This window comes from Rhododendron vialii, chromosome 3a (genome assembly GCF_030253575.1).
Source record: "Rhododendron vialii isolate Sample 1 chromosome 3a, ASM3025357v1".
NCBI lineage: Eukaryota > Viridiplantae > Streptophyta > Magnoliopsida > Ericales > Ericaceae > Rhododendron > Rhododendron vialii.
In genome coordinates, this window is record NC_080559.1 from 31,501,441 (window position 1) to 31,523,903 (window position 22,463).

Consider the following 22,463-nt stretch of genomic DNA (forward strand, 5'->3'; position numbering starts at 1 on the left):
GTTATTCCTTCGGCAGAGTTAAGTATATGGATTGTTTATGCCAAAAAAAAACGTTAATCGGTCGTTGGTGAAAACTCATTCAAATCATATTTATTATAAAAATAATAGACGGTCTATACCTTGTCATTATCCGTAAAGACAAATATGGTTCGATGAAGCAATTAATTTCCCAATCATCCTAATCTTTTTACACGGATGAGATAACACAAATTACAAAATAAACGGCTTCAATCATTTAAACTAAATTAAGATAGAAAGAGTCTCATCTAGTATCACATGAGAAATTTGATAAATCACATAAGAGATCTGCGGGATCATCAAATGACCACTCTCTCTCCTCTTTTTCTCTCTCTAAAATCAAATAAATACAGCATACTAAAGGCGAAACAAAAGTACCACAATGGAGGACGATAACACCATGCTCAAGAATACAAAAACAAAAATCCTTACAACATTATAAACTAGTTCGTCCATAGAAGTTTCCCACAGGAATATACAGCGCACGCAGCATATATTTGAAGTGTGAGTGAGATCAAAACATTTCTGGGTCTTTGATGGTAACAGGGGTAAGTGTTACCTCCTCCTTCCAATAATAGACGTTATCTTCAGGCACTCAGAGACATCGAAGAAACGGATGATAGCTTGAACTTTCGCACTTTAGTCGATTCCTGGAGCTGAAACACCACCTCTGTACTTGATCTAACAGTTGCTTCGTTCCATTCAGATGCTGAAGCCCCTTCATTTCGGTAGTCTCGAGGAGAATACAGAACTTGGAGCTTAGAATGGGCTGTATGCAGCAAAAAACCCAAACAATTACACAAAAGCCGGGAAGGCATGGTGATAAGACGTGACAATAGTTCAACTCCTATCGCGATTCGCGAACACTTCCTCCAAATCACATAGATGCTCAACCGACTGAACATGCATAACAGACTACAATGAAAAGCATTTTTTTAGATCTGACAATTCAGATTGAGCATAATGTCACACTGGAACCCATAATGCTTGATGCGTTACAACTAACGAGAAACAAACTTAGCTATCGTGCAGGAAGGAGCAAAAGATGAGTATGAATGTTACCTAGACCAAACATGCTTGTCTTTTGGATGACCAGGCGATTAATTTTGGATCTACGGATATTTTTTAAGGACTGGACATCATCATGCTTCCCTTTAAATTCCAGAAATTCTCCAAGGAGGTATTTATCTCCTTTTAGCTCCAACCTGCATGGTGTGAGAAACCTCCTTATTTTCTTTCCAGATGACAAATATGTAATACAAGAACAGGAAATATGCAGAATACTCGCGAATTTAGCTGTAAAAACAGTGCAGTTATGCCTGGATCAGTATCATCAAAACTTCCCAAAAATGGTTATCTATGCAATTACAGGACAACTTCAGTAAAACATAGGGGTATATACAGCTAGTTCTATCCATCTATGCTCCAACAACTGCCATAGCTTTGTCTTCTCCTCACTCTAATCCGAATCATTCCATGCTTTCCTATTATTTCTTCTTGGATAAAGCATACTCGAATTTCCTTATCATTCAAGGTTCTCATCTCCACTTAAGCCGTCTTTACAAGTTCTTTCATAAAAGTTTTCGTCCCTATCATTCACCGTATTGTACACTTCCCAAACTGTAAAATTCAGTAGCACACCAAGTCAATGGTAAGTTCCCCTTTTTATGCTGCATAGAAGTCTACATATTGGGAAGGTAAATGACATCCTCCACTAAATACTAACAGTTAATGCAACGGAACAATCTAAACAACAGAAATTTAAAGGAACAGACTGCAACAAACCTATCCCATGTAGGCGCAGTGGCTATGATAAAATTAAGATTCTGATGCATTGATTCCTGCATTTCTTTCTTACCACCTCGAAACGCCCCTTTAATCCAACCAGAGAACAAGCTCTTAGGCTCTGGTTTCAGTTGTAGCCACTGGTCATAAGTGAGCACCTCAGGTGGAAAATGGTCTGCATACATGGTACTGCAGGGAAGGAACTGAAGTTAAAAGTAAAAAACGAAAACAGAATTAAGGATGGCAATGACCCAAAACTTAAACACAACAAACAGAGTGCGTATGTGAATATTACATCTAACTAGTAATTATCAGAACACGAATACCTTTGAGAGATCAGGAATTAAAGGCGAATTTCATTCAATCTCCTTCATGACCCTCACCCATTTCAATCAACCAATATGAAGATATCTTCTCGAATTCTCATATTATCTCCCTATTGCTCATAATAGTCCCCACTCCAACATATATGGTTGGTGCATGGAGAATGACCTTGTCATATTTTTATTCATTCCACCGGCTTGATGAAATGTTTACCCATCAATGTCCATTTCGACAAAGACAAGTTACCAGAAGATGCAATTGGATTGCTGTAAAGGAAGGTGATAGGGGAAGAGGAAGGTCCAAATTGGCATGGGAAGTTGGAAGTACATAAATCTATTTAACTTAACCCTTGCCAGAGCAGTATGGCGACAAGTCCACAAGGACAAACCCAATGATAGACCCAAGGCTTACCTTGCATTAGTTTGATTTGGCATATTCCAACATTCTGATATGGGACTATGGGAGCTACAGTCCATGAAGTATGGCAATGCCATGGAGAAGCAATAACATTCATGTTTACATTGTAAAAACTATCAAAAGCTGAAAGTTTGTTCCACATGTGAAGTTTAAAAACCAAGAATAGTACAATTGCACTGTTAAATATACATACATGACTTCAGCAGTTAAAATCATATAGCATGTGTTATGGGCTTTCCATACCAAGGGAATGAGCCATCTCTTGAAAGGTTCATAAGTATGAATTCGGACAACCGCAGTTGTAATGTTAATAAAAACTATGACCAAATACATTGTAATAGCTTCATTAACAGTCATGATTGAATGTTCACAGAGATTTGTTATTGTCTAAATATACTTTCCGTCAATTTTTATAGTTTGATGTGATTGGAAATTTAGCATCCAATCAGTCTTTGTAAACTGCTGTGGAGGACATGGATCTCAGCTACTAGTGCCACTCTTTATTTGCCCCTTATTTAACCAAATTTTCGGAACCTGTCACTGATGTTTGGTTCCGTGGTTTCAAAACAGATCAACATTTGGAAACTCTATCAGATAATTAAATATCAGACATCCAATTGTGTCATACTTTTAAATTAGGAGATAATACCTTCTCCATTTGTCCATAGCATTGCTCAGGGAATTGCCGGTAAGGGAAGATGCATAAAGTAAATGGAAAAACAGCTGTCACTACCAAAAGATACATCTTTGTTGTGTTCTCTCACCAAACTAAAAGAATTGAGCACTTTGTCTTCAGATAGACGGGTAATCAGATTTAAGTGGTATTGACATGATTTTCAGGCAATAAAGTTTCTAACTCTTCAGACAAGTATTCAGCATTAAAGCACAGATACAATTTCTGGGTGAGCAAGCAAAAAAATCCATCAAGTCATCAACAAAACTAAAGTAAATGAGAGCCCCTTAATTTGAGTATAATAAACAATATAATAAGGGAAAACCAAGGGAAGAGCTCAATGCACACCGGAAATTAGGGTTGGGACATATGACTCTGTAAGACAGATATCCTTCTGGAAGAGGGGCCCCCCTTTGTTCTAGATACGATTCAAGAATAGCAACTTGTCGTTTAACTTCTGCTACCTGGGATACAGAAATGCCGCAATGTAACAAAAAAGCTCTGAGAACAGACAAAATACATCATCCTAATATTCAACTTTTGGTATAAAAGACATGAAACCGAAAGATTGAAACCGTCGGCAACATCACAAGATGATATGTAAAAGTAAAGGTTATAGAAAGGACAAGGGAATCTTCAGCTTTCGTCTCCTCTCAAATCATGAGTTTCTTCATATGATTATTGATTTCCAACTCTCACGATACTCATTATCTTTAGCATTCAGAAAACATATCTGAGAGAGTTTTCTCATCTCAAGCATACTTCCAAAAAGAGCTCATAAGACTCTTTCTTTTGTGATCCTAAGAACTCATCAAACAAAAATACTCATTCGGATTCATCTACGATATGGAGTATCCCCAACAGACAAAAGGCACTTCCCATCCCAAGAAAGCAAGACTGAACGCAACTTTTCCAAATTAGATTTGCGTTATCATCCCTATGCCTTCCCTCCCAGGGCCTACAGATGCAAAGGTTGGAGGCAAGGTTCTCCCTGCCCCAAGAACTCATACGACAAAAGTTTTGTGTATTAATTGGATAGGTCGCTTATCTGCCCCCTCATGACTTCTTTCAGTTTACTCTACCTTCCATGAGCTTACAATTTCAGTTAAGGTTAACTATAAAATTGAGAAGGTTTTTAAGGGTTCTTTCCTTCTAAACTAAATCTCGTAACCTAAAATTTTGTATCAAAAAGCTAAAACCTAAGTACATAATAACACCAATTGCTCGAGAAAAATGCATTTTGGTACAAATGGTTATGGAGCTATACAAAAAAAATGTAAACCCTGTGGAACTCAATCACCCTGACATACATGGAAGACAACCAACAGGTGAAGTGAAATTCAAAAGACAGAAGGACTCATAAAAGCCCTAGGCATTCCATGCACCAGCCGAAGTCATCTTTCTCCACCAAGAAGTCATGCAGTGGGTGGAAAATCTGCTATCAATTCATTGAACACATTCTGCAAGGACCATTCTTCTTTTAACTGTTCCTTTTTCAACTTTTGCAATATTGCTCTGTTTTTTCCAAACGCTCCTATAGGCTATAACTGGTCTTCGTTCTCTTAATCCTCAGGCAATCTAACATTAACTCTTTACTATCATTGAACCCAGATAAAAAGCATACATCAAAGAAACCGATACAATCATTGAACAAGGTATAGAAACACAGAAAGTAATTACTGCACTAGAAAGACAACTGAACTTGGTCTTACGGGATCTGGACGACGATCAGTTTTGTGGCTACTTCGCCCAGCGGAAACCCAACTTCCATCTCCATCAATAGATACAAACCCAGAAAGATTCTGAATAGAAATCACCACTGCTTCCCTGTAAATAAAAAAGGAATGCAAGCATGTACCCACTTATGACCCAAACAAAATTTGACAAAGAAAGTTTTAACCTATATCAAACTTATAGTAGACCTACCCTTTTGTGACAAGGACCATATCAATGGTTTGTCGTGAACCACTATCGGCATCTGGAATTCGAAGCCCAACATATGCTTTTCCACCATAAAGCTTCTCAAGTCTAGATTGCAAGATGAACAAAATCCATATCATCAAAAAATGAAGGGCCAAGAACCCCCGTTTCGTTTGCAAGTAACCCAACAATAACCACACAAAAAATGACACATATGAGAGAATAATTTTGTTCACCCCTCCTTTAACAAAATTATTCATATGAGAGCATCTCCGGCCCTCATCCTTTTTATGCACTAAACATTTCAGCAAAAACTTTCAAAAATTCACTCCACTCCTTGACTCAAACGGTACCAAATTGAATTTTACTCAAATCAAGAGAGACTCAAATTTTTTACTCACTCAAATTTTGCAAAGCTATCTTCACCTCCAAAATTTACATATGCCATTAATGAAAGCTTTTACGGTTAGATTTTTACGGTTAGATTTGGATTGTCCATTGGAGTGATCCATCCATACCAAATAAAGCTTTTACTCAGATTTGAGTGAAATAATGAGTATAGGGCTAGAGATGCTCTATTAATATTGTAACAAGTTGAACGAACTAAGCACAGCCAGTTTTAAAAGCAGTTTTTCTTTTATAATTTCCATCGTTTTCTCACCAAAATCAAAGAGAAGATCAAACTTGCAAGATTACAAAGGAGTACCTAGCGGCGACGGAGAAGAGGGAATCGGAATCGGTGGTTTCGACATCGAGAAGGTCGTCGTCGTAGAAGAATCGACGGAACAATCTGTAGATTATGAGGCCGCAGATTATCTCCACCCACATGCTGCTGCTGCTGCTGTTTGTGTACGAAGAAAATGTCGGATTTTCTCGGAAAACGGAAGGGAAAGGACGGGAAAATTAGTTTTTTTGACGCTGTCGAGAGCAATGAGAAATGCTTTTGCAACGCGGTCAGTGACTCGGGGAAGTTAGTTGTAAATTTCCAAAATGGATTTTCTTTTTTCGACTCCTTATTTTTTGGGGGATATCTTGGGCCTTAAGTTTGTCTGTTTGGGCTAAATATTTTTATTCTAAAATGTGCATGTAGCACTTTTTTAGTGGATAAGGTCCCGTTCTGTTAAGATTTTTATTTTTTAAGTATTTATTTTTTAATTTACGAGACAGATCATTCTTTCGTAATTTATCGCTTTTAATTCAAAAAATAAGTAGCCTTAGCCCATCAATATATTGCTTCACAGTGTCAATGAGTATGTTGAGTGTATTCGTCGGGAAAATGATAATGTCGAAACTGTTTTTGTTAATAACAAAATTGTTGTATATAAACCAGCGATGCTTAATTGGACAGCATGTTGGCCTATTAAGAAACATGTGAACAAGATGAGTGTAGCAAAAATGAGAATATTGAGGGGATGTGTGATAAAATTAAACGAGATAGGATTATAAATGAAACAGTTCGTGAGGTGTAGCACCTATATAGAGGAGAAGTTGAGGGAAAATAGGCTAAGGTAGTTTGGGCATATCTACCGTATGCCAGAAGATGCAGTAGTTAAGTGAGCGGATATGATAGCTCTAACTAAGTAGTAATGCTACGGGGAGAGGTAGACCTAGATTGACCTTAGATGTTGTGCACAAAAATATGAATATAATGAGTTTGTGTGAACAAGTAGCTCTTGACAGACCTCAATGGAGAAAACGGATTCATGTAGCCGACTCCAAGTGATTGAAACGTAAAACTCGGTTTGGTTTGGTTTGGTAAGAGTCTTGCACTTCACACATGGTACAAATTTTTTATACACAGTGGTTTGGCATTATCACCGCCCGTTTGTACAGGAGTGGGAGTAATATTTAGTGGTTGTAGTACTGCAATTATTTTTTCAATTTGTTTTGATGTAAAAGTTTTACAAAGTAAAAAGATTATGACTAGAAATTAAGAAAGTAACCTAAGACGAAAATAATTATCAACAGAGTAATATTTTTTTTGTGTTTTCTAATTTTCTTAAACTTTACTCTATCTATATTTTATTTCTATTCTTGAAACGGATCCGAGAATATGATATATATTAATCAAAATTTTACACAAGTCATGAAAACTGATAATGAATTATAATTAAAAATTAATTAATTTAGTCCGAACTCCATATTCTGAATTGGGGGATGGTGCTATGCAGTAATGTGTACAGCACCGTGCTACGCACTTTCGAGCCATCAATCTCATCTTGGCAATGAACAGCTCTCGATCGTTGATTGCCGAAATGAGATCCGAGCCGTCGGATACAAGGTGCGTCATACGGTACTGTGCACCTCATTGCACATTACCAACCCGAAGTGCCCTCCTTATCCTGAAAATCAAAACCAATAATGATCTTCGCAAAGTCCTTTTTCTTTTTTTAAACAGTAGAATCCAGATCCAATGACGTGAGTAATACACGTAGCGATTTGGCACTGGGAGGAAATTTTCTCCGGAAATACTTTTTGACAGATCTACTGAAAAGAGAATGGACCAATTCAACAGTCCTAGTACATGTAATTTGGAAATACTGTAGGGCAGCCCGCATTGCATGGACAGTAGGACGGCTGATTCGGTCGTTCATTTTGATGTCAATAGTTTGGATTTAATCTGAGCTCCTATTAATTCGAATCAGCATTCCTATAGCTTTGTAAGACAGTCTGCCCTACAGGAGCTCTGGAAGATTTAGAAATGAGCTTTCACTTCACTTGCGGGTGAAGGGTAGTAGGATAGCCCGTCCTACAGGATCCCCAAGAAGATCTAGACATGAGCTTTCACTTCACTTGGTGTTTCGATTCCAATACTGTACAAAATGAGCTCACCTTTTTTTTTTTTTTTTGGGTCAAAGCTTAGAGGTGTTTTCATTGATACGAAAATCATACATCGAGAACAGATAGCTCCCCCAAGCAAGGGCGGAACCAGGAATTGGTTCTGCCCTGGGCTAATCCAAAAAAAATAAAATTTTGGTGGGCAAAATAGTAGTGTATATAATATGCATATAAAGCAATTTCTAAAAAATAAGGCTTGTAATTCCACCCCAAATTTGACGCAATTTCCAGATTTTTTTTCTGATCCATTATAATCTAGATCTAAAAAAGTAAGATTGTAATAACCAATATTTTAAACCAATTTAAGCGCATCAGTCCGTGCTCGATCTGCATCAACTAAATTAGTAAAAATCTAAGTACACCAGTGAGTGTTCTGCATTTAACAATATAAGAGCAAATCTTCACACAATAGCCAATACTTTGCAATTAACAACATAAGTACAAATCTAAGCACACGAGCCAGTGCTCTCCATAATAATGAAATATTTACCGATCTAAAGTTTCGCGATTCGAGGAATTGTTGGCTGAAATCATTTGGATGGTGGGTTTGGCCAGGCTGAATTTTGGATGGTGGGTTAGGCTAAAATTATTTAGACTGAAATTTACATATAAATTTTTTTTTTTTTTTTTTTTTGGTTTTTGTGGTAGACATGGGGCTGTAGCCCAAGGCAGCCCATGAATAGTTCCGCCCTTGCCCCCAAGGAGGGAGGAAAGAAACCACAAAAGAGGCCTAAAGTCATAAACGAATATTTAGAACCTTACACAGACAAGACTCATCGCCGACCAGAAAGCCATCAAGACGGTTAGAAATGTTTCAATTTCAAAACTGTACAAAAGCCATCAAGACGGTTAGAAATGTTTCAATTTCAAAACTGTACAAAAGATCTAGAAATGAGCTTTCACTTCACTTGGCCCATCTACCGGTCAAATAACCAGGCCTAAAATTTTCTTTGCCAAGAACAAAGAAACTGGAAGATATACACACCACATGTACATAGCCAGAAGCTTATCGCGAAAGACGTTACGAACTAGCAACTCGAATACCAGAGAACCTTTCAATTCTGTACGGTTGTTTCGACTAGGGGGAATTACGGTTCAATAGAGAGTGGGGCAAATAAGTTCCACCACATGGGACACTTTTTGGGAATTAAAAACCTATGGAAAGAGGAAAAATAATGCCCAGCTCATGGTATTCATAATTTACTCAGACAAAAATATCTCTCTCTATTGAAACACACACTCAGGGAACAATGAACACACATTCAGGGAGCAATGTACACACACTCAGGGAGCAGTATTATATGATTGAAAGAGCAATATAATTTAATTAAAAGTGCAATATTATGTGATTAAAAGAGCAGTGAAGCTACGTCCACCGATTCCCAAGTCGCTGAACTTCCACCGATACCTTATACACGACGCCGTTTTGGATTATTATTTTTTTGGTGTTGAAACATTTGGTTTTATCCTTCTCTTAGGACTCTTCAACGAGAGCCCTTGACCTAAAAATTAATTATGATCCTTTTAGATAAAATGATCAGAAAAATAATATCTTTGCAATGGTTCAAACGGATTGAAATCGGAACGCTTAATTTTTTTTCATTTGGTTTTATGGTTCTCTTAGGACTTTTCAACGAGAGCCCTAGAATTAAAAATTAATTATGATTCTTTAAGATAAAATGATAAGAAAAATAAGATCTTTTCACCAATTTAAAATGATTGAAAAATTAGAACACTAATTTTTTTTTCATTTGGTTTTATGATTTTCTTAAGGCTCTTCAACCAGAATCCTAGAGTTAAAAATTAATTATGATCATTGAAGATAAAATGATTAGAAAAATAAAACCATTTTTTTTAAATAATCATAATTAATTTTTAGCTCTAAGACTCTCGTTGAAAAGTCCTAAGAGAACCACAAAACCAAATGCAAAAATCTTATTTTTCTGATTATTTTTATAAAAAATGATCATAATTAATTTTTAACTCTACGGCTCTCGTTGAAGAGCCCAAGAGAAGGATAAAACTAAATGTTTAAACAAAAAAAAAAATCCAAACCCATATTCAACTTAGATCCATAGAAGGGACAACTTAAATTTATAGAAGGAGCAATTTAGATCCAAACCCAAATTCAACTACATATTGACTCACGATCTCATACAATGAACAAATTTGGTTCATAAAAGGGGCAACTTAGGCCCAAACCCATATTTAACTTAAGCCCATAGAAGGGGCAACTTAAATTCATAAAAAGGGCAATTTAGGTGTAAACCCAGATTCAACTACATATCAACTCACGATCTCATAGAAGAAGCAAATTAGATTCATAGAAGGGACAACTTAAATACACAGAATGAGCAACTTAAGTCCAAACCTAGATTCAACTAAGGTCCATAGAAGGGGCAACTTAGATTCATAGAAAGGGCAACTTAGGTCCAAACTTAGATTCAATTACATATCAACTCATGATCTCATACAAGGGGTAATTTAGGTTCATAAAAGGGACAACTTAAATTTATAGAGGGGCAACTTAAGTCTATAGAAGGGCAACTTAGATTTTTAGGGTTTCAAATGGGACGCGGAGCTCTGCTGTGCCTCATGGCACAGTAACCTCTACCCACACTAAAAAAGGGTACTGTTTTTGGAGGAAAAAAAAATTTAGGCTTCCTATTTGCAATCCTATGCAGCAGAAACAAAAGTTAATTATGATCCTTTAGAATAATATGTTCAGAATAATAAGATATTTGCACTTATTCAAACGGATTAAAAATTGAAGCACTTAATTTTTTTAAACTGTTTATATAGTATTAAAAATACAGTTTAAAAAATTATCTGCTCCAATTTTCAATCCGTTTGAACTAGTGTGAAGATCTTATTATTCTGATCATATTATTCTAAAGAGACATAATTAAATTTTATCTCTAAGGCTTTTATAATCATATTTTTGCTTCATAGGATTGCAAATATGAAGCTTAAAATTTTTTTTCCTCCAAAAACGATACCTTTTTTGTGTGGGTCCCTGTGCCACGAGCCACACCAGAGCCCTGCGTCCTTTTCAAATGTGTATGGGTTATATTAGTCTTTTTACATCATCTTTCCATGTACGAGGAATTGTTTTTTACCGTTTCATATTTGGGGCAATTTCCAGAAAACCTGTTCATGGATTGAGAATTTTTTTCCCCTGATTCCACTGAACACGAATTCCCCCTTTCGACTATTCAATTACCAGAGATATGCCCATCACTTGATTTCAACAGTTCTTGGGCACAAAATTTATTGCGAAAGACGTAACAAACTAGCAACTCGAATACTAGAAAACCTTTCAATTCTGTATGGTTGTTTCGACTATTCAATTACCAGAGACATACCCATCGCTTGATTTCTACAGTTCTTCGGCACAAAATTTATTGCGAAAGACGTAAAACTAGCAACTCGAATACTAGAAAACCTTTCACTTCTGTATGGTTGTTTCGACTATTCAATTACCAGAGACATGCCCATCACTTGATTTCTACAGTTCTTCGGCACAAAATTTATTGCAAAAGACATAACAAACTAGCAACTCGAATACCAGAAAACCTTTCAATTCTGTACGGTTGTTTCGACTATTCAATTACCAGAGACACGCCCATCACTTGATTTCTACAGTTCTTCGGCACAAAATAAGTTGAAACAATCGGCAACAATAAAATCCAATTTAAAACACATTAAATCACAAAAAGATACAATTTAGAAGATCACTCCTTTGAAAGAAATTTTAAGTAAGAAGATATAAGGGAGGGGGGAGGGAAGATATATCAATCACGTACAAGACATTCCCCAAACTGGGAAATAATAGTATTTAGCAAAGGAAAAGAAAAAAAAATCTAAACACAAAGCCTCTTTTTTCACATTTGGTTCAGTTACTTTTCTGGTTTCTGGTTGCTAGAGCTTCTTTTCTTCAGTAGGCTTCCAAACTTGCGAAGCAAAGCCTTCTTTTTCTTTTGATGCTGTTCTTTCGAAGGTGAGCTTCCACCATTACCCATTTCCGCAGAAGATACACCGTTTCCCTGGTCATGGCTCTCGACACCCTCCACCTTTGAATCAAGATCCTCGTCAACGGATTGCTGCTCTTGCTCCCTTTCAGGCGACAAGTCTTTCTCTCCAATCTTATAACTGTCCCACATCTTTAAATCAACCTCCACCGCATCTTCGTCTTCTTTCTCGTTGGTATCACTGCCTTTTGGGTTTCCATTCGAATCCTCAACTTCAGCAGTGTTGGTTTGAACTTCCACGTCGCACAAGTTATTTTTCTCCATCAGATGATTTTCTTTCACAGCTTCTTCATGGGATGGAAGATCCACTTCCAGCTTATCTTCCCTACCATCTCCGTTTTGCTCAGAGAACTCTACCACCTTTGGGAGCATGTCGTAATCTTTTTCACTGTCTGAAATATCACCATTTTCCTCAACATGCTTTTGGTGCATAGCTTCCTCAAGCAATTTGGATAACTCCTCAATTTTCTTAAGGGAAGCAGCTTCTCTCGTTCGAAGTTCCTCATTCTCCATAACAGCACCGTGCAATTCACTTTCTTTGTCCATCAAACTTTCCTTCAACCTCATGCTCTCGGTCTTTGCTTCTCCAAGAACTTCCTGTAAATAAATCACTTCAGACTCTGCTTCTTTTACAGCATTCTTCAGCTGAGCTCTTTCCTCCTCTGTTGAGCGAGCTTCTCCCTGAGCCTCTTTTAGCAAATTTTCCAACTGGCTTATTTCTTTTTCCAGTGCAGAGTTCTCATCTTCGAATTGCTTCACACAGTTCGTCAGATGAAGCTCTTTTTCATCCCATGCAGCCTTGGAATTCTGGTATTTATGCTTTGACTGTTCAATCAAATCAGTAAGCGAATCAATTTCATGCTTGGCGCCATCAAGCATCATTGCATACTTCTCATCACTCGCTTTCAAATCTAATCTCAGATCTTCAATTTCCGCAACATACTTTTTGTTGTCCGCTTGACTAGACAATAGCTTTTCTTTGGCTTCTCTTGATTCTAAAGAAACTTCGTGCAAAGCTGCAGTTAAACTCTCCATTGCCTTCTTACTCTTCTCTTCTTCATCCCTTGAACTTTCCAACTCATTTATGAGTTGGTTTTTTTCTTCCAACAAGGTTTGAACGCTGTCGGCTGCAAGCTTCTCATTGGCCAAGGCCTGGGTTTTCTCTTCCTTCACAGTTTCAAGCTCCGACTTCAAAGAGTCTACCTTTTTCACCATCTCAGCAGCTTCGTCCTTGGCAATTACAAGTAGACGTTTAGATTCCTCAAGATCCCCTCTCTGCCGACTAATAGAGATTTCTAATAAACCTGCCTTCTCTTTAAGAGATGCAATTTCAGATTGCGCATAGTGCAATTGATCATTACTTCCCTCAAGTTGTTTCATCACTGACTCAAGTGATTCTGAAGCAGATCTCTCCATCCGTTTTGCTTCCTTCGCCTGTATCTCTAAATCTTCAACCTTTCTCTGCCACTCCTCCACCAAATTACGCGCATATGATTCTGTCATTTTCGCAGCCTCAAGCTCAACATTAAGTTGTTCAATGGAAGCCTCTTTTTCCAAAAACTTCTCCTCATAACTTTGAAATTTCTCAAGTTCTTGTTTCAGAGTCTCTATCTGCGAATTCAACTCAGACACCAACTTCGTGCTCTCGTTAGCCTTCATTTCAAACTTGGAATCGAGCATTGACTTCACCCGGACCAATTCAGCGGAGAGAATCTCCACTTTTTCAACATGAATCTCTGCAATCTTGGTTGCATCATCGGCATGGCTAAGGGCCTGGTTCTTTGCATCACAAGTCATGGCTAGTTCTTGCTTAACCCTTTGGAGCTCCTGAGTAGCGGAGAGAAGAGTGGCTACATCCAAAGCATGTTGGTTCCTTACAGCTTCAAGATCTTTCTGCCAATCCTCTTCCTTCTTCTGAGCCACCTCAATGCTGGCTTGTTCCATCTCAACCGCCCGGAACTTCTCAATCTCCGAATTTTCTTCAGCTCGCTTTTGAGCAACCAAAGCCTCCCTAAGTTTCTCATTTGCTTCCTCAGCCAATCTCTGGGCCTCTTTTAATTCTTCGATCGCTTGAGCTTTCTCTTTCTCAACCAAAACCAGTTTCTCCTTGGCATTCTTAAGATCTTCCTGAACAAGACCTATTTGAGCCTGTGCTTCTGTTCCTTTTGATAAACGTGTGGGTTGTTTCTGATAAACAAAATCAAGATGAAAAGGAAACCAGATTGTTACGTTAGTTTCGCAAACAAGCAAATGATTTGGTTTAACAACCCTTTCTTTGGAGTTTCAAACAGTTCTCTTTTTCTAATTTCCGTGAATGCGAAGTGCACAATTGAACCCCAATATAAAGGCCGATAGCATCTCCAATGGCTGAGACATTTTCCTTGTCAAATTCTTTTTGTCCCTTCATATTTGGCTCTAACAACTCCAATGCTGAGTGCAATCCATTGAGATAAACAAAAAATGGTCGTGATTAGGAATGTGATCAAATGTCCCGTGATATAGTAAAATCATGTTCTTAATGAGCAACATTGTCGGGAAAAAAAAAGAAGGCAAGATGACATTGTAGCAAGTTAAAAATGTAGCTCTGCCATTAAGAACCTGGCTAAAACCATTGGAGATGCTGTAAAGCAACTGAGCAACAGAATCAAATTTGGAGCCAGCATTATGAAAGCTCATATGCATCAATTAGGAGAACTTACATCCGGAGGGGTAGCAGTCTTCGGGACCCGTCGATCTACCGTAGGCTTCGAAGTGACATCCGGAGAGGTAGCAATTTTTGGGGCCCGCCGTTCCACCTTGGGCTTCGAATCGATGGATCTTGGGGACCGGTCAAAAGAAACCCGCGGATTTTGAAGGGGAGAGGGTGAATCCGCATCAGTTTTAGCCACTCCCTTGCTCAATTTACTAACTCTAGGAGTTGCTGGTGATGCTTTGTTGTTGGAATGGTCAGATAAAGAAGATCTGTTCCAATTTCAGAAAAACATCACAAATAGGAAAAACCCATATGATAAAATTTGGAAATTGAGGATGCACAAACATAGTTCCTGGGGATAGGGCACAAAGGGCAGAAATCAAACCGAGCCTTGCGTCCTAATCAATTGGAGGCACAAAGGGGAGAGAAATAAAGAAACGGATCTGTGCCCAAATCAGAATTTTTGCCACAAGGAACGTCTAACAACGTAAGTACAAAAATTAGGGAGGGGACCATATCCATATTATGCCACAAAATGAGCCCACAATAGTTTTAAAAACCAGATCCAGACGATCAAACAGAGAATCAACAGAAAACCCCTAATGGACTAGGATCAAGACTGAGAAAGAAGAAATTCAAGAAAAACCCACTTCAGATACACAACACTAAACATAAATCAGAAAGCACAGATCAACTAAAAATCAATCCAAAGTAATGAAAATGAAAAAAAACTAAAAACAAGAAAGCCCACGTTAGATCTACAGAAATGAAGTTCAGAGAGAGAGAGAGAGTACTTACTTGGACTTGGTAGACATGATGGAGGGTACTGGCTGCGGTTGCAGAGAGGAGGAGGAGAAGTTGAAGTGCTTGGAAAAAGGTGCAAAGGGATTGCTACAAAAATGCTGACATTTGTAAGAGAATGTGTTTTGTTGGTTGCGAGAAAGAGAGAGATTATCAACCGGAGGACTAGGTGGTAGAAGAAAGTACGTACGTAGAAGAGAATAATTTCCTGGAAAATAACTACTTGGGTAGGTGTTCTTCCTTCACTGTCTCCAGAGTGGCCACACACAGACAAGTTGTGCTCTCTCTCTCTCACACGATCAGTCCATAACTTCTCCCTGCAATCACTGATCTTGGCCGGTGAGAGTACTAAACTGCCCTTTGCCTTATTCACATGCTCTATTGGTAATTTCTTTTTCTCCTCTCAAGTTTATGACTACTACAAAATTCCCCTTTTGCATTCTAAAAATTACATTGATCTCCCGCATTGAACCTTTGAGTAATTTGAGAGTGTTAACTGATAAGAACTTGCAAATTACAACTCGCGATGCACCTTCAACAACTCTAAAAGCACACATTTTTATACTTGAATACCTTCTACTCAAATTTATGTAATTTTTACACATTCATCAAGATTAAACAATATTTATTGGGTGATAGTTAGCATTTCCTATTAAATACATTGTCGTAGATTCCTCAAAGATTTTGTTAATCTTGTTTAGATTGTTGGGGTCGAAAGGCATGCCTTCTTTCTCTTTTGTGTGATACGTTGTTTTGCCTTTTCTAATGAACTTTCACTTACAAAAAAAGAGAGAGGAGGGTATGACAGTATAAAAATGGCTCTATGGTTCTAGTCGTACGGGGAAAAAGAACAAATTGTTGTTATCATAAGCTGCTAGGGAAACAAAGGTGAACTAACAGAGGGGCATGTATAAATGAATTATGGACTTAAGGATGGAAATACTCCCTCCGTCCCATTTTCTTTGTCATTTTTTGATATTCATATCAGTTTTCAATTTCTTATGCAATATGAATCTCCAAAAATATGCAATATGTATCTTATTTGATAGATCTCAATTAGGTCTATAATATAAAGTTCTCAAAATTATAAAAAAATATTATAGATTGAGAGATATAAGCGTTTAAAGAACGGTATAAATAACAAAAATAGACAAACAAAATGAGACAAAAGGAGTATATAGTTTCAAAAACTACAAGGGTTTTAATGCATAGGTTCAAAACTATAGGGGGAGTGATCTCAGGCTCGACCTATAATTTACACGTAATATTTTTCTAAAGGATCTAATGGTAACTTTGTCCGCAGTGAAGGGGACCTCTGTCACGCTGACCCAGCTTTTTAACAAAGTTAAAGTTAAAGATGGGGTTATCAACCCAACCCACTTTTGTATGTTTGTATTTCTTCCAAAAAGGCCCATATCAATTATTCAATTTCGGGATAAAAAGGGTGATTCTATTATTACTAACTTTCTTTTTCGAGGATCAAAAAAAATCTTTCTTTTTCTATTATTTAGGTGTACGGTTAATTTACATGTATCTCGATTAATCTTAGAGGACCAATCTCGTCGTTCACTTGCGGGTTTCTCGGTTGAAGCTTTTGTTTCGTATGGATTGACTCCGAATAAGTTAATAACATCTGAGAACCTTCGAACTTATCTTTGCTTTGTTTGGTTTTGAGTTTTGAAAATCATTTTTGATGTAATGAATGAAAAGAGATTGATAGAGAAAGTTATTAAGAACCGTGCAAAGAATAAAATATTTTTCGCAAAGATGGAAGAAGAATATTAATGAACGAAATCATCCCTCTAGATGCAATCATTTCCATAAAAGTATTCAACTATCCTAACTTCCCCTTTTAAAAATCTCTTCCGTTAAAGATTGCAATTTTCTTTTTCTTTTTTTTTTGTCAGCCAAAAATGCCCATAAATTAAACTAGAGAGCCACAGTCATACGAACTAAATACCATATTATAGACAAATCTAAGAGGAAAAACAAGAACCAAACTTAAGTTCTCAGGTGTCCAACACCCATGGCGCCGACGAGAACAGACTCCCTAGATTGTAATTTTCAACACAAGCATGGCCATATAAATCAATGGACATCAAATTATTATCAAAAAAAAAAAAAAAAGGACATCAAATAGCATGGCCTCATAAGTAAACTCCTCGTTTATTTTTCTAACTCCTAAATTCAACTTGTAATAAGGGACTCGACAAATCATCTTCAAGTTTGGAAAACTTTGATATTTGAGTGGGAAGCTGGCTTTTTTTTCCTTTTTATTTTCCCCCTAATCGGATTTTCTGGTCGGCTCGGACACATCCAATCAATTTCGAGATCTTGAAACTCACGATTGGACAAATCTACCTAATAGAACACAAGGGCGTGAGGACCACACAAATACAAGTTGAAAGAAGGGCTGAGATTTATTTGATCCAATGGCTGATATGTGTTCTCTAACTCTTTTAAGAAAACACCGGATAATGCCGTAGGCACGGGTAAGCACTAGTCTTTAATATTTCAGGAAAACATTTACGGACGGTAAAAATCGAACCTATATACTACTTGGGGAACAAATTTCTCATTCGTTGCCATACTCAGCATTTGACCGACACTTATTAGTAGGCGCACTTATGTTAGGTGTGCTGATAACTTTGCAATCAGCTAAACAAAAGCAATTCTTCTGTTCCTATCTTTCCTTCCTACGCAAGTTGAAGTTGACAGAATCATCAGTAATTAGATCCTAACTAACAAAAGATGGTAAAATTCCATTCATACCTCTTTTAGTTTGTTTGTTTTTTCCCGACGATAAGGATATTAAGGTTAGTTGTCATCGGGAGTCGAGCGCTCCTTCATGAGGTCTAGAATTCCGGACATTTCCTTTGAAGAGAGAGTAACGAACCAACCACGGCAGGTGTGGTGTTTACCTCTGAGCTTAAAACCCGTCATTAATAAAACCCTGGGATCCTGTTCGTTTAAGGGTTTTGAATTTTGGATTATAATAATTATCTTATTTCTCTCAAATCATTACTCTAATTTTTTCTCTATATCTCTCCAATTATTACTCTATTTCTTTTTACACTCATTACCTACAAATCCAAATCCTAAATCCTAAAACGAACGGGTTTGGTATCCTTTCATTAAAAATAAATAAAAAATCAAGGGACTGAATATATACATAAGTTTAGCAGGGGACAATCCTGGCAAAACCAACTACAACACATGGAAGAGACATGATCTGCTTCTTTTTTCTCTTTCAATTTGTAAGAGATCTGTGATTTTTCTCAATCTAACAAGGCAAGTAACAAACTAACAACCAAATAAAAAAAATAACTATGGGATCAAGAAAAAGCTTTAAGTTTAATCCCCCATATGGACGAGAGCTTTGAAGGAGGGTAAGAGGGTAATTCCACATACCAAAAAAAAATTTTACAATGAACAAAAAAAAAATACTAAAGAGTAGAAAATTATGAACAAAATTTTTTTTTTTACAAAAGGCGAAGAAAATACCAAAGCTGCCTCTTCTATTTAAAGCGTTACGATGAACTTTTTTCCATTGGTCCACAGTTTATGTTTTTCTGATTCCTCTCGTCAAGACAAATTTGATTTATCCAAAAAAATTACAAACAATAAAAAAATACCGGAAAAAAATAAATAGACAAAAAAAATATAGGAAAAATGTGTTGAACCTTGCGGGGATATTTCCCCTCGAAGCGTGAGTTGGCAGCCATGTCATTGCCAGCGTTGGTCAACAAGAATTCCTTTCAAATGTTTATTAATTTTGAGTGCCTAATTGATGATCGTATTGCTTACTCCTAAGTCGTCCTCAGGTTTGAAATATATTTTAGTTGCTATCAATTTCTTTCGGGTTGACACCTACACCGGCACCACTTCACTTTATCGTTAAAATAATTAGGACCTTGTAAGTGGACGGTGAAATTGATCCTTAGAATTAGTTAAAGTATCCATAAGCTGACCCGAACACCTGAATTATTGATCACAGTGTTGAATCTGAGGATGTGATCGTGTTCGATTATTCCAGTAAATATATATTCCTTAAAGACCATGTGCATGTGTGGCATTGAATTTATTATATAAATTTAAAGGGACAGTTTTTGTTAAATAAATATTCGATTTACATTAGGTGAAACTTTTAACTTGGAGTGTTTGTTACACCGAATATCTCTCTCAACCTCCAATAAAGCTATGCAACTGCCACCAGCTGCATTAGTCCTTATCCTTACTACTAGAGTAATTATTATTAAACATACAGTTGGCCTGCTTACCTTATATTTTCCCAATTCAAACCCAATTAGCTTAAAATGCGGACTCCCCTTTTCCGATCGAATATCGATGATTCGAACCGCTTAATGTGTTCAGAACGTGATTTTAAGAGTATCTGTAATGAATCGGCAAAAAAAAACAACAACTCACAAACAAGTAGCACGATTGCCATACTTTACTGGTACTACTTTTGACAGGGAGAGAGATTAATTCTATTGTCGACGCGAATTGGTCCATTTGATGTCAGGACAAAACCCCATATTATTGGTTCCGTAAGGGTTGATAGCACGTGAGAAATTTCAAACCGAAACAAATGAAGGAACAAGTCCCTAGATTTCATGTCTTGACCTCCAAATCAAGCCATTGATGTTTACACCTACAAGTTATTAGTAGTTAGTACCTTAGTCCTTTTTTACTATGGTATCTCGGGCAAGATTACACACCTCGATTAATTTTTAGAAGATTAATCCAATCATCCACACAGATTGGTTCATTTCAAGTTGAGGCAAAGTCCCGTGTTACTGACCCTAGAGGAGTATTGATAGTCACAACCCCTAGAAAGTTTCAAACTTGAAACCCAAGAAAGAAACAAAGCCCTACGTTTCATGTAGGGCTGCAAACGAACGGAGCCACTCGAGACATAGCTCGGTAAAAGCTCGTTCGAGCTTGACTCGAGACATAAATAAACAAGCTCAAGCTGAAATTCTAGGCTTGTTTCCTTATCAAGCCGAACACAAGTCAGTAGAGGCTCGGCTCGAGTTGGCTCGCAAGCCAAGACTTAGTAGACTTTTTACGTTAATTACTACAATTAACATTAGCATTTTGATATTCTGATGCAGAATCCTTACAAAAAGATATTACATGTTATTATTATTCTAAAATTGAGATTATTTTCTTGTAGAGTATAGGAAAATGAAAGATATATATATTCACAATTAATATATTTTTGGTTGTATTAGGCCTATGCGAGGATATATATAAGTTTTTTTGTTAGCCTATTAAGGCTCGTGAACAAACTCGAGTCAAACCAAGGCCCGCTCGGCTCGAGCTCGACTCGTTAAGTTTTCATTGAGCTCGAGCTCGAATTCGTTAAAAACTTAATAAACAAGTTTGAGCACGGTAAAGCTCAGTTTGGCTCGTTTGCCGCCCTACTTTCATGTCTAACTTAACATGTTAGTAGTTACTACTAGTACATCATATACAGTATTATTCAATTTCTCTGTATTTTGCTGGTCTACATCAAGGTTCTTTACTCTTCCCACATGATCGACATGATCCAAAAGCATGACTTTACTTTTGGGAGGAAGAATAAATTTCCTGAAAATTCAACTAACTATGCCATAAAGAACCTTCCCAGCTCTTTGGGGACTGTTGGAAATGCAATCAAAATTATTTTTCCATAATACTAATGATTATTATCTTCTAAGAAATTTATCTGGTGTTTAGCTTTGGAACTTATGATTTTCATTTATTTTTTTAAAAATAATTTTCAAAGCAAAATTAAAATGACAATTACAATTTGCGAAAAACCACGCATGACCAAGAATGAATGAGACAGAAAATCAATTGTGTTTTCATTTTAAAAAAACAATTTCCATTAATTAACTTGTCTCTTTTTACCAAATCTTGCATGTTCTGACAGTCCAGTCAAACAAACATTTGCTTTTGTTTGAACCCTTTCTGGTCCGTCATGAAAAAGGCAGACAAATGGCCAAACTACGCCACAGGGAAGAAATATTGGGATACTTTCACTTTGCTTGGATGGACTTTTTGAGAGTAACTCTCAATTCTCGGCACAGTTTTCAATAAATCTTTCTCTCTATCTCTCTCCACTCATTACCACTCCAACTCTCAAAAATAACTTTCTAAAATCTAAACCAAACAAAGTGTTTATCTCGAATATTTATTTATGAGAAATGCTATTGGTAAAGAAGCAAGCAAAGAAGACCACAAAGAAGTACGTGTAAAGTACGTGGGTCCCCCTCTCTCCTCAGTCCAAAAAATTGAACGGTACCCATTTCTTCCTCAAAAGACCCTCCTCCCCCTGTTCTGAAAAAAAAATTTCAAAATCCGAAAATTTTGAAATCACTCATCATCGGGCTCCTTTTCTCCCATCTGAAACAAAATATCTCTCTCTCTTCCCAAACCGCGATTCCAACCACCACCGACGCACCACCACCATCTTTCCACTCCCTTGCGAAGCTTATCCAGTGCCCTCTTCACGCTTCCGACGCCCCACATAGTACCACGGACGCCACCGACCCCATCGTGCGGCCCTTAAGGAGTCCCATTCTCAGTCCACGCTTGAGCCGGTTGCCCATATCGATTTCTATCCGGATCGATTTCCGCCCATATCGATTTCCCCTTGTATTTCTACTAGCTTAATATTTATTCTGTAAAATGCAACATTACGATATTACCCATGTGCGTAATCTGAATCTCACTTAGCAGAGTCTCTTTGGAAGGTTGATATAGGTATGCTAGTCTCTCTTTGCCTTTTAGCTTCCCCGTTTGCTCCTTTGGATGGGTAGGGTCTGTTTTGGCCCTTTCTTTTTGCTGGTCAAAATGTGAGATATTGGATGAGAATGGCCGGCGGCGGCGGCGGCTATGGAGCTTGGTTCCTCTACCGGGGAAGCGGCTTGACAGCAAACTTGGTCTCACTCGGAAACTCGGTGTTGCGACTCAG

The 22,463-nt window shown here is 37.4% G+C and overlaps 2 protein-coding genes across 2 annotated transcripts; both read right to left on the minus strand.

The window, feature by feature from the left end:
* Window positions 1–210: 210 nt before the first annotated feature.
* Window positions 211–6,171, minus strand: LOC131319966 (uncharacterized). Its single transcript, XM_058350463.1, has 7 exons — window positions 5,844–6,171; window positions 5,144–5,245; window positions 4,930–5,044; window positions 3,566–3,681; window positions 1,804–1,992; window positions 1,081–1,223; window positions 211–787 (listed from the first exon to the last, which is right to left on the minus strand). The coding sequence occupies exons 1-7, from the start codon at window positions 5,963–5,965 to the stop codon at window positions 606–608; spliced, it is 969 nt and encodes a 322-aa protein (XP_058206446.1). The 5' UTR covers window positions 5,966–6,171; the 3' UTR covers window positions 211–605.
* A 5,468-nt stretch (window positions 6,172–11,639) lies between these two features.
* LOC131319967 (WEB family protein At3g02930, chloroplastic-like) lies at window positions 11,640–15,819 on the minus strand. The gene is made up of 4 exons (XM_058350465.1): window positions 15,690–15,819; window positions 15,497–15,589; window positions 14,706–14,967; window positions 11,640–14,193 (listed from the first exon to the last, which is right to left on the minus strand). The coding sequence occupies exons 2-4, from the start codon at window positions 15,511–15,513 to the stop codon at window positions 11,875–11,877; spliced, it is 2,598 nt and encodes an 865-aa protein (XP_058206448.1). The 5' UTR covers window positions 15,514–15,589; window positions 15,690–15,819; the 3' UTR covers window positions 11,640–11,874.
* Between the last annotated feature and the right edge of the window lie 6,644 nt (window positions 15,820–22,463).